The sequence below is a fragment of the Bos indicus genome, chromosome 11 (genome assembly GCF_029378745.1).
Source record: "Bos indicus isolate NIAB-ARS_2022 breed Sahiwal x Tharparkar chromosome 11, NIAB-ARS_B.indTharparkar_mat_pri_1.0, whole genome shotgun sequence".
Lineage (NCBI taxonomy): Eukaryota > Metazoa > Chordata > Mammalia > Artiodactyla > Bovidae > Bos > Bos indicus.
Genome location: NC_091770.1, coordinates 43,732,091 through 43,743,505, shown reverse-complemented (window position 1 = coordinate 43,743,505; position 11,415 = coordinate 43,732,091). Strand labels below are relative to the sequence as shown.

General features: G+C 39.7%; 1 protein-coding gene across 1 annotated transcript; it reads left to right on the top strand.

Annotated features, from left to right (window-relative positions):
• Positions 1-697: 697 nt before the first annotated feature.
• On the top strand, positions 698-11,380 carry MRPL19 (mitochondrial ribosomal protein L19). Its single transcript, XM_019970212.2, has 6 exons — positions 698-826; positions 1,018-1,135; positions 4,375-4,493; positions 4,703-4,837; positions 10,552-10,733; positions 10,826-11,380. The coding sequence occupies exons 1-6, from the start codon at positions 724-726 to the stop codon at positions 11,045-11,047; spliced, it is 879 nt and encodes a 292-aa protein (XP_019825771.2). The 5' UTR covers positions 698-723; the 3' UTR covers positions 11,048-11,380.
• The last annotated feature ends 35 nt before the right edge of the window (positions 11,381-11,415 follow it).

Below are 11,415 nucleotides of genomic sequence, written 5' to 3'. Positions count from 1 at the left end.
AGTAATTAAAAATTAAATTAAAAATTAAAATTGTAAATGACATCAGAGTTGCTAATGGAACGATGAGAGTCTATAATGAGAATTTTGACAAGCTGAAGTCTTGCCTGAGAAATTGAAGATAAATAATTGAGGATTCAAGAGGAAGGAAAGCTTTCTAGGCTGAGAGAACACCCGGGTGGACAGATATAACTTGGCACACTATGGAAAACTAGAGAAATATTCAGTTCAGTTCAGTTTAGTGCTCAGTAGTGTCCGACTCTTTGCGACCCCGTGGACTTCAGCACGCCAGACCTCCCTGTTCATCACCAACTCCCGGAGTTTACTCAAACTCATGTCCATTGAGTCGGTGATGCCATCCAACCATCTCATTCTCTGTCGTCCCCTTCTCCTTCCGCCTTCAATCTTTCCTAGCATCAGGGTCTTTTCAGCTCTTAGCATCAGGTGGCCAAAGTATTGGAGTTTCAGCTTCAACATCAATCCTTCCAATGAATTCCAATGAATATTCAGGACTGATTTACTTTAGCATGGACTGGTTGGATCTCCTTGTAGAGAAATATAGTGCACTTTCCCTAAGATAGTCAGGTCCTTGTGCAGCATGGGGCTCGGGTGGTTAGAGAAAAGACTTGACTATTTTGTCCCGTAGAAACTGCCATCTAGCCGTAGGCGGCCGCTTCCTTGTCGCACTGATCACTGGGAGTTGTAGTCTCAACAGAGAGCTCAAGCATGGCGGCCTCTATCGCAAGGGGCTGCCAGGCTGCAAAGGGTCTGGGCCCGAGCTTTCGATCCGCCAGGGCTCTACTCCCTGTGTCAGCCTCTGTCGCCAGCCGTAAGTGCAGCGGAGCTTGCTAGCCGGGGGCAGAAGGAGCTTCGGGTCAGGCTAGGGGAGAAGCGAGCCTGGAAGTCATGGGCGACCTCGGAGGAGCCTCTCGTGGGACCGGGAGTTGGGGGGAGAGTGCGAGGTTTCAGGGGCTCTGGGCTGCGGGAAGTAGTCTTGACCTCTGTGGTGTGCCCCTGCAGGGGTCCTGGCGGGGCCGGGCCGGCGGCAGATCACTGGACCTTCTGAGCCTGGCGTGTTCCAGCCACCGCCGAAACCGGTTATAGTGGACAAGCGCGGCCCCCAGCGCCGGGAAAGCAGGTGAGGCCACCCGACCTGGAAGCGATTCTTGCGTTTTGGGGTCTGTGCGTTCTCAAACCTATAGTTGGTTCCGAAGTCTGAAGCGGGTCTTATCCTAGGATCTGGAACTCCCAGGATAAGAGCTTGTGTGCAGAATTCATGAATCTGGGAAGCACACCGAGCTCAGGTTTGTCTTCCTGGCTCTCCCAAGCCAGCACTTTCTGCAGTCATACTAGATCAGAACTTCGAGTAGAGATTCCCCAGACTGGAAGCTCTTTGGCCTCTACCAAGAGTTTTTCTGTGAAGTACGTCGTATTTTACCTGTTGATGTTAAGGAACGGATCTTACTTCCCTAAGTGGAAATGGATTGGTCCAAACAGCCTGTTGTAGTTTCCCAACTTATCGTATTTTAGTGTCCCTGCAAAAGCGATACAGTGGTAGAAATTTCCGCTAATTTGTGCCTGAAATTTGCTCTTCAAAACAGTGTGCTTAAAATCCTGGTTAAGGGACTTCCAATGGCTAAGACTGGGTGCTCCCAATGTATAGGGCCTGGTTCGGATCCCTGGTCGGCGAACTAGATCCCACATGTGGCAACTGAAGTTCCACAGGCTGCAAGATGGAGTATCCCGCCTACAGCGATTAAGACCCAGCAGGGCCAAACAATTAATTAAAAATAAATATTTTCTAAAAACCTGGTACATTTAAGTGTACAGTGGTAACTTTGGAGTACATGTAAATTTAGATGATCTAGGATTTGCAGAAACTGTTTCTGTAAACTTGTATAACAACTTTATTAAAAAGCAAATATTAGGGGGGAAAACTGGTGTGATTTAAGCTATATGAAGGGCTCCGCTAGTAGCTCAGATGGTAAAGCATCTGCCTGCAATGCAGAAGATCCAGGTTCAATACCTCGGTTGGGAAGATCCCCTGGAGAAGGAAATGGCAACCCACTCCAGTATTCTTGCCTGGAGAATTCCATGGACAGAGGAGCTACTCATGGGCTACAGTCTATGAGGGTGGCAAAAAGTCAGACAGGACTGAGCGACCAACACCCACAGGCTATATGAAAGAGTTCTATATTGTCGATTGGATTATCTCTGTGTGTGTATTTGTGTTTAACATTTTATATATCCTGTGATTGTAAGTTGAAATAAACTTGAATTCATGGAACCGAGAGACTCAGAAAATATTTCTCTGTACTTTTTTTTAAGGTAGAAAAGGAATATTTCTCTTAAATGGCAACAATTAATATAATTCAGTTAAATGGGAATAACTACTTTGATAAATAATTTGACAAGATTTAGTATTTGAGGTTGTACCTTTCCACCCAGATAGTATACAATTTAAGGAAAGTCGTATGTACTGAGAGACGTGTAATATGTACAAGGAGACAAAAATGAACACAAAAGTAATGTTTGTAATAAAAATTTAGAAGTAGCCTAGATATCCTTCAGGAGGTGAATGGGCAAATACATTCATGTAATGCACTATTACACAGCAATGGAACATAAACTAGAGTTAACATGGATGAACTTCCCAAATACGATGTGTGAAAAAGCAACCTGCAGAAGAATTGACAAGTATTGTAGCATTTTATATTGCCCATACATTCATACATATGTAAAGTTTAAAGAAATGTATAGGGGAAATTCTTGACTTTCACAGAGCAATCAAATCTGGTTTTCCAAATAGTGGTACAAGCTGACATGTGTCTCCCGATGTGATAGAATACGAAGATCACATCATCACCTCGGTAATATTTTTACCAAAATGTTTAACCTCAGTCTAGGCATGTGGAAACAATAAACAAATGCAGAATCCAGCAGTGGTCTATAAGGCGATAGGCTTTGACTCTTCGAAGAAAAAAATCATTACAAATTGCGGATATGGGAAGAGTACTAGTTTGAGACAATAAAAACCAGATATAATGTGTGAAGCTTGATTATAGTTTGAAATGGGCAACAGAAGCTATAAAAGACCTTTTTCAGGACCAATTAGGCACATTTAAATATGAACTATGTTAGATTATACTATTGAATTAATGCTGAAGTTCTTAGGTGTCATAAAGGTATTGTGATAAATGTAAGAAAATTCTTATCTTAGTGGAAGCCTTCCAAAGTATTGAAGGACGAAATGCCTTACTATTTGACATTTTCAAATGGTTCAGGAAAAAATTATATATAAAGCAAATCTGGCAAAATGTTGGTAGTTGGTGAAATTACATGAAATATATATGAGTGTTCATTGTATTTCATTTTTTTGGTAAGTTTGAAGCATTTTAAAGTAGAAAATTGAGGAAAAGGAAGAAATTCTTAGGAATAATCATCACCAAATTAATTATCCCATAGTAATTAACTGTGGAGCTTCCCTGGTGACTCAGTGGTAAAGAATCCACCTGCCAATGCAGGAGACACAGTTTTGATACCTGGGTCAGGAAGATCCCCTGGAGAAGGAAATGGCAGATCTGGGTTCAATACCTCGGTTGGGAAGATCCCCTGGAGAAGGAAATGGCGACCCACTCCAGTATTCTTGCCTGGGAAATCCCATGGACAGAGGAGCCTGGTGGGCTACAAGTCCATGGGGTCACTGAAGAGTCAGACACAACTTAGCAACTAATGCACAACAACAACAAAATTAACTGTGGGGATAGGGAGGATACACTGGAGCTTCAACTGTATTGATAATTTATTTCTTGAGATGGGTGACAGGGACAGGTATGTTCATTGTAATGTCATTTATACTTTTCTATAGATTAAACATTTTATAATTAGTTTAAAATCAGCTTGAGAATAGGGAGATTATTTTTAAAGTTAGTTTGCAGTTGATGATTTATATGTTTATATCTTTTCCAACATAATTTACTGTAACATGTACAACTCAACATGAAGCCTATAGGTTATAGACTTTGGAATCTGACAGACATGCCTACATTTAATGATATATTTATAGCTAATTTAATAATAAATCTATTATTTACTGTCTCCAAGCTTCATTTTCTTCATCTGTGAAAAGGAGATGATGACACCAAAATCATGTTTAATAAAACTTAACACAATGCTTGGTGAGTACTCAGGAATTGTTAGCTGTTTTCATGAGAATTGACAACAATTATAGAAATAAGGTGGACTTTTTTTATTTAGAGAAGAAAGAATAAAACATGTCAGCATCCTAATCTTTTACTTTTTTTGGTAAAACAATGGTTTCTGTTTTAATGGTCTTTAAGTTTGCTTTTAATTTATTTTACTTTATATTTTTCATAGGTTCTTGAGTCCTGAATTCATTCCTCCAAGGGGAAGAACAAATCCTCTGAAATTTCAAATAGAAAGAAAAGATATGTTAGAAAGGAGAAAAATACTCCACATTCCAGAGTTCTACGTTGGTCAGTAAGAGCTGGATGCTTTTATCATTAGTGGTAGGAGGGTTAGTTTTCATGATACATGAAATTGTTTTTCAAACAGGTTTTGCCCATATGAGGTACTTATTTCTAATATTATATTAATATATTTTGGAAGTTTTGGAGTTATGTGGAAATACTATTGTTTGACTCTGCATCTCATGTAAAAGTTCACTTCTCCTTTGAATTTGTAGGAAGCATTCTTCGTGTTACTACTGCTGACCCATATGCCAATGGAAAAACCAGCCAGTTTCTGGGGATTTGCATCCAGAGATCGGGAAAAGGACTTGGAGCTACTTTTATCCTTAGGAATACTATTGAAGGACAAGGTAGGTTTCATTTCATTATTTTCATTTTCTGGAAAATGTTATCTCAGGAGTCTTTTCTGTTTTCTTCATTCTGGAATAAGACATCTGGAACCTGAAATTAAAAGAGAACTCTGAGGGATGACATGGAGCCTGTGGCCTAAAAACGTATGAGAACTGAGGTTGCTTCCAAAGGCTTCTTTTGTTACAGAGACAACAACCATTAGAAGTGGACTTTCCAAATCATAGCAACATCAAAATATGAGACAAGTGACTATAAAACAGTGTAGGGACATTTATTTTTGGACCAAATAACCCTTGAAAACATTAAGATAAACATAATAATGTCCTTATAAGTTACTTTCTCCTGAAATGAATGGCCCCCATTTTGCTTTATATTATAACAGTCACCACAATTAATAAGAACTGGAGGAATTTTTTCTAAGGCAAAATTATATTTGCTATGCCAATAAGATAGGGGAATGTGTGGTAAAATTCTAGAAAAATTATGAATCAAAATGGCAGGAACATGGATGGACTTGGAGAATATTGAAAGTGTGAAAGTGTTAATCCCTCAGTCTTGTCTCACTCTTTGTGACCCCCTGGACTGCAGCCCTCCAAGCTCCTCTGTCCATGGAATTCTCCAGGCCAGAAGATTGAAGTGGGTTGCCATTTTCTCCTCCAAAGAATCTTCCCAACCCAGGAATTGAACCCGGGTCTCCTGCCTTGCAGGCAGATTCTTTATTGTCTGAACCATCAGGGAAGTCCTATTTCACTAAGTGAAATAAGTCAGAGAAGGACAAGTTATCATTTCTATGTGAAATCTAAAAACTACAGCTAGTGAATATAACAAAAAAGAAGCAAACTCACAGATACAGAGAACAAACCAGTGGTAGCTAGTGGGGAGAGAAAAGGGGGAGGGGCAATATAGGGGTGGCAGATTTAAGAAGTAGAAACTACTGTGTATAAAATAAGCTACAAGATACGTTGTACAACACAGAAAGTGTGGTTGATATTGTACTGGTTTGAGCAAACTCCGGGAAATGGTGAAGGACAGGGAAGCCTGGCATGCTGCAGTGCCTGGCCCACAAAGAGTCGGACACGACTTAGCAACTGAGCAACAACAGCAACTGTACCGTAAGTATAAATGGAGTGTAACTTTTAAAAATTGTGAATGACCTTATTATATACATATAACTTCCATAATGTTGTACAGCAACTATACTTCAATAAAATAAACATGAATAAAACTAAAAAAAATTTTTTTTAAAGAAATAAAAGGCCAAAAAAAAAAATGGTAAGAACAGTAAACTTTTCATACTTAAAGTTGTATGCTTCATGGTCCCCGGCAGTGAAGTACTATGTTGAAAGAAATTGAACATATGAAAATGGTTTATGTTTCCCTTATCCTATGGTGCTGTGCATGTAGGATCTCAGCAGAAATGATCACAGAAACTTGTGCCTCTAATCACGTTGTGTACTTGGAGAAATCTTATCATAGAAAGACACGAACAAAGGTGAGATAGACCTCAGTAGATTTTTTTTTTTAATTGCAATAATAGTTTCTATCTCCCAGTAGTTTGTTGTTCAGTCGCTAAGTCGTGTCTGCCTCTTTGCGACCCCATGGACTGCGGCATGCCAGGCTTCCCTGTCCCTCACTATCTCTGGGAGTTTACTCAAACTCATGTCCATGAGTCAGTGATGCCATCCAACCATCTGTCTCTGGCACCCGCTTCTGCCCTCAATCTTTCCCAGCATCAGGGTCTTTTTCAGTGAGTCAGCTCTTCCCATCAGGTGGCCAAAATATGGGAGTTTCAGATTCAGCATCAGTCCTTCCAATGAATATACAGGGTTGATTTCCTTTAGGATTGACTGGTTTGATCTCTTTGCTGTCCAAGGGACTTTCAAGAGTCTTCTCCAGCACCACAGTCTGAAAGCATCAATTCTTCAGCGCTCAGCCTTCTTTGTGGTCCAACTCACACATCCGTACATGACTACTGGAAAAACCATAGCTTTTACTCTATGGACCTTTGCCAGCAAAGTGCTATCTCTGCTTTTTATAGGCTTTCTAGATTTGTCATAGCTTTCCTTCCAAGGAGCAAGCATCTAACTTCATGACTGCAGTCACTGTCCACGGTGATTTTGGAGCCCAAGAAAATGAAATCTGCCACTGTTTCCATTTTTTCCCCATCTATTTATCATGAAGTGATGAGACTGGTCACCATGATCTTAATTGTTTGAATGTTGAGGTGTTTTTTTTTTTTTTTTTTTCAATTTATTTTATTCATTTGGCTGCACTGGGTCTTAGTTGTGGCATGTGGAATCTAGCTCCCTGACCAGGGATCAAACTGGGGCCCTCTTCTTTGGGAGTTCAGTCTTAGCCACTGGACCACCAGGCATGCATGCTGAGTAGCTTCAGTCATGTCTTTGCAACCCTATGAACTGTAGCCCATTAGGCTCCTCTGTCCATGGGATTCTCCAGGCAAGAATACTGGAGTGGGTTGCTGTGCCCCCCATCCAAAGGATCTTCCCAACCCAGGGATCAAACCTGGGTCTCCTGCATTGCAGGCAGATTATTTACCACTGAGCCACGTGGGAAGCCCTCCTGGACCACCAGGGAAGTCCCAAATGCTGAGTTTGAAGTCAGCTATTTCACTCTCCTCTTTCATTCTCAAGAGGCTCTTTAGTTCCTCTTCGATTTCTGCCATGAGGATGGTGTCATCTGCATATCTGAGGTTGTTGATATTTCTTCCAGCAGTCTTGATTCCAGCTTGTGTTTCATCCAGCCTGGCATTTTACATGATGTACTCTGCATATAAGTTAAATAAGCAGGATAACAATATACAGCTGTGACGTACTCCTTTCCTAATTTGGAACCAGTTCATTGTTCCATGTCTGGTTCTAACTGTTGCTTCTTAAACTGCATACAGGTTTCTTAGGAGGCAGGTCAGGTGGTCTGGTATTCCCATCTCTTTCAGAATTTTCCACAGTTTATTGTGATCCACACAATCAAAGGCTTTAGCATAGTCAGTGAAGCAGAAGTAGATGTTTTCCTGGGATTCTCTTGCTTTTTTCTATGATCCAGTGGATGTTGACAATTTAATCTCTGGTTCCTCTGCCTTTTCTAAATCCAGCTTGTACATCTGGAGGTTCTCGGTTCAGGTACTGTTGAAGCCTAGCTTGAAGGATTTTGAGCATTACCTTGCTAGCATGTGAAATGAGCATAGTTGTACAGTAGTTTGAACATCCTTTGGCACTGCCTTTCTTTGGAATTGGAATGAAAATTGCCCTTTTCCAGTCCTGTATCCATTGCTGAGTTTTCCAAATTTGCTGGCGTATTGAATGCAGCACTTTAACAGCAACATCTCTTAAGATTTGCAATAGCTCAGCTCGGGTTCCATCACCTCCACTAGCTTTGTTCATCATAATGCTTCCTAAGGCCCACTTGGCTTCACACTCCAGGATGTCAGGCTCGAGGTGAGTGACCACACCATCATGGTTATCTGGGTCATGAAGATCTTTTTGTACAGTTATTCTGTGAATCCTTGCCACCTCTTCTTAATCTCTTCTGCTTCCGTCACGGTCCTTGCCATTTCTGTCCTTTGTTGTGCCTGTTTTTGTATGAAATGTTTCCCCGGCACCCTAGTCGTTCCCATCCTATTGTTTTCGTCTATTTCTTTGCGACGTTCACTTAAGAAGGCTTTGTTATCTCTCCTTGCTATTCCGTGGAACTCTGCACTGAGTTCCCTTTCTGTTTTGCCTTTTGCTTCTCTTCTTTTCTCAAATATTTGTAAAGCCTGGTCAGACAACCATTTTGTCTTTTTTATTTCTTTGGGATAGTTTTGGTCACTACCTCCATCCATAGTTTTTCAGGCGCTCTGTCCATCAGATCTACCTCCCTGGGTTGTGGTCAGTTAATTTTCATGTTGTATGTGAAGCACTTGACACAGAATTCTCAAAAGTATTAGCTCTGTCTTGCCATTTTCTACCATTAACATTTTGACTGTGACCTGCTTGTACCTTCCACATTGATACTTCCTACTTTGATGATTCTTCCTAGTCCCTTGGCTTTAAATACCATTCATGTGGTATTAATTCCCGGATTTATGTTGATGACTGACCCTTTCCTTATTCCAGATACTCACATACCTGTTTGACATCTCCATTTGGGTATCTTGTTAAAGCAAGTTCAAAACAGAACTCCATTCCCTTCATAATGTGTTCTTTTCACAGGTTTGTTTTTTGTTTTTTCTTTTCTATTTCCATAAGTTGTATTACTCCGTACCCATTTACTTAAACCCAAAACTTAGGAGCTTTTTTAGTTATCCATTTTCACACATCCAGTCAGCAAGTGTTCATGGCTTAATCCCCAGAAGCTTTATCCCAGCTGTGTCTGTGTCTCCACCCCCGTTGCTACCACTCTTGTCCTTGCCACCATCATCTCCTGCCCGCAGCTGTGCACTATCCTTGGCTTACCTCCCTGATCCACCAAGTTACTATACTTTAGCCAAATGGACCTTTTTCTGGTTTTTCCAACATGGTAGGTTTGTTAAGAGCCCAGAGCCTTTGTATTTGCTGTTCTTCTGCCTGGAGCATTCTTGGCCCTTTGTAGTATCAGTTGAAATGCTATCTTTTCAAAGAAACTTTTCCTGACGATACTATTTAAAGTTGCTCCTGGGAATTCCCTGGTGGTCCAGTGGTTAGTACTTGATGCTTTGCTGTCAATCCCTGGTAGGGAACTAAGATCCCACATGCTGCATGGTTCAGGATAAATAAAGTTGCCCCTTTCTCAGTCACAATATAATCCCTGTATTGTGTTCACTATATGAAATTACCTGCTGGTTTTTTTATTTATTGTTTGCCATCATCTACCGACTCAATGGACATGGGTTTGGGTAGACTCTGGCAGTTGGTGATGGATAGGGAGGCCTGGTGTGCTGTGGTTCATGGGGTCGCAAAGAGTCGGACATGACTGAGCAGTGACTGAACTGAACTAGAACATAAGCTTTATGAGAAGAGAAGGGTTTTGCCTATTTTGATTTTGCTGTAGGCACGGCTCCTAAATCAGTGCCTATAACAGAATAGATGTAGAGTGAAACTTGATTAAATCCTGGTATTAACACTAGATGTTAATGTTGATCCTATGTTTTACTATCTATATTTCTCTTGGGTCAGAATACACACTTCCCTTTAAATGTTCCTCATACAGATTATATATATTAACCTTTTATATCAGCATCTTGGAAACACTCAAAGCTGTTCCTCCCATAGAGGGCACAGAATATTTATAAACCTAGGCCATCTTACGAGGACTTCTTAATCAAAATTAGAACTTAAAAATTGTACTTACTCTTTTGAATCATTAATTCTGTTGCTTTAAATGTAGAAGATCCAGTTTTATTAAAGTAATTGGGAAATAAACAAGAATATGAGTGAAGAATTTATTCAAACTTCCAACTAATACTGCCAAAATCAAAGAGATAAATGGCTCATTATATTTATAGAAGACATTTTTCTTTAGACTTTATCATTCTAACTCAGGTTTTCTCATTTTTTTAATCTAGTGGATTTATTTCTATTTCTTTCAATAATCTTCATTTCAAAGGTTACAAATTTATATCACATTTCCTACATGCAAAAACCCTGAGCTAATTCCTTCATGAAATAGTCTTTATTGTAGTATGAGGTGTATGCAGGAATCTGAATTTAGATTGTAAGAATATGTTTTCTCTTTTTAGGTGTTGAGATTTGCTTTGAACTTTATAATCCTCGAATCCAGGAGATCCAAGTTGTCAAATTAGAGAAACGGCTCGACGATAGTTTGCTGTACTTGCGAGATGCCCTTCCTGAATACAGCACTTTTGATATGAACATGAAGCCAGTAGCACAAGAACCTAGCCGAGAAGTTCCTATTAATCAGGTATAAGTTGTACATTTGGAACTGGAAGTTCAAGAATAACTTTTCTTGGCAATTATCAGCCTAATTTGTTCCTTTTCTTATATCTTCCTTAGCTAAAAGTAAAAATGAAGCCAAAACCCTGGTCCAAACGCTGGGAACGTCCAAAATTTAATGTTAAAGGGATCAGATTTGACCTTTGTTTAACTGAAGAGCAAATGAAAGCAGCCCAGAAATGGAGTCAGCCATGGCTTGAGTTTGATATGATGAGGGAATATGACACATCAAAGATTGAAGCTGCAATATGGAATGAAATTGAAGCATCAAAAAGTTCCTGATCTGAGAATGCATTTGGTTACTGGCAGAGGATATACTGACTCTCAGAGGATTTATTTAGAAACCAATTTAATCTCATATATAAAGACATAGTCATTAAATCAATTAAGCGTTCTTTTATGAATTTTATTTAAAAAATCATCACACCCATTTATTATTTTAAAAAGAAAAATGTGCATGCCAAGTGGTCTGATGTCCATTCTTTTAATGGAGGCAAAGCTATAATAGCATCAAACTGTTACTGGAATGCTCTTCATTGAGCTTGGGATCTGAACAAGGAAGTCAGTAGGATGATTTTTTGAATTTGTGAAATAAATTATAAATACAAAAAAGTATATGATTGAAAGAGTAATAATAAAATAAGCATTAT

What these genes read in the sequence shown, in the direction of transcription:
- MRPL19 (XM_019970212.2), top strand. Translation starts at nt 724, where the DNA reads ATGGCGGCCTCTATCGCAAGGGGCTGCCAGGCTGCAAAGGGTCTGGGC. An exon ending in CCCCAGCGCCGGGAAAGCAG is followed by an intron (nt 1,136 to 4,374) that starts GTGAGGCCACCC and finishes TATTTTTCATAG; the next exon opens with GTTCTTGAGTCCTGAATTCA. An exon ending in GAGAAGTTCCTATTAATCAG is followed by an intron (nt 10,734 to 10,825) that starts GTATAAGTTGTA and finishes TATCTTCCTTAG; the next exon opens with CTAAAAGTAAAAATGAAGCC.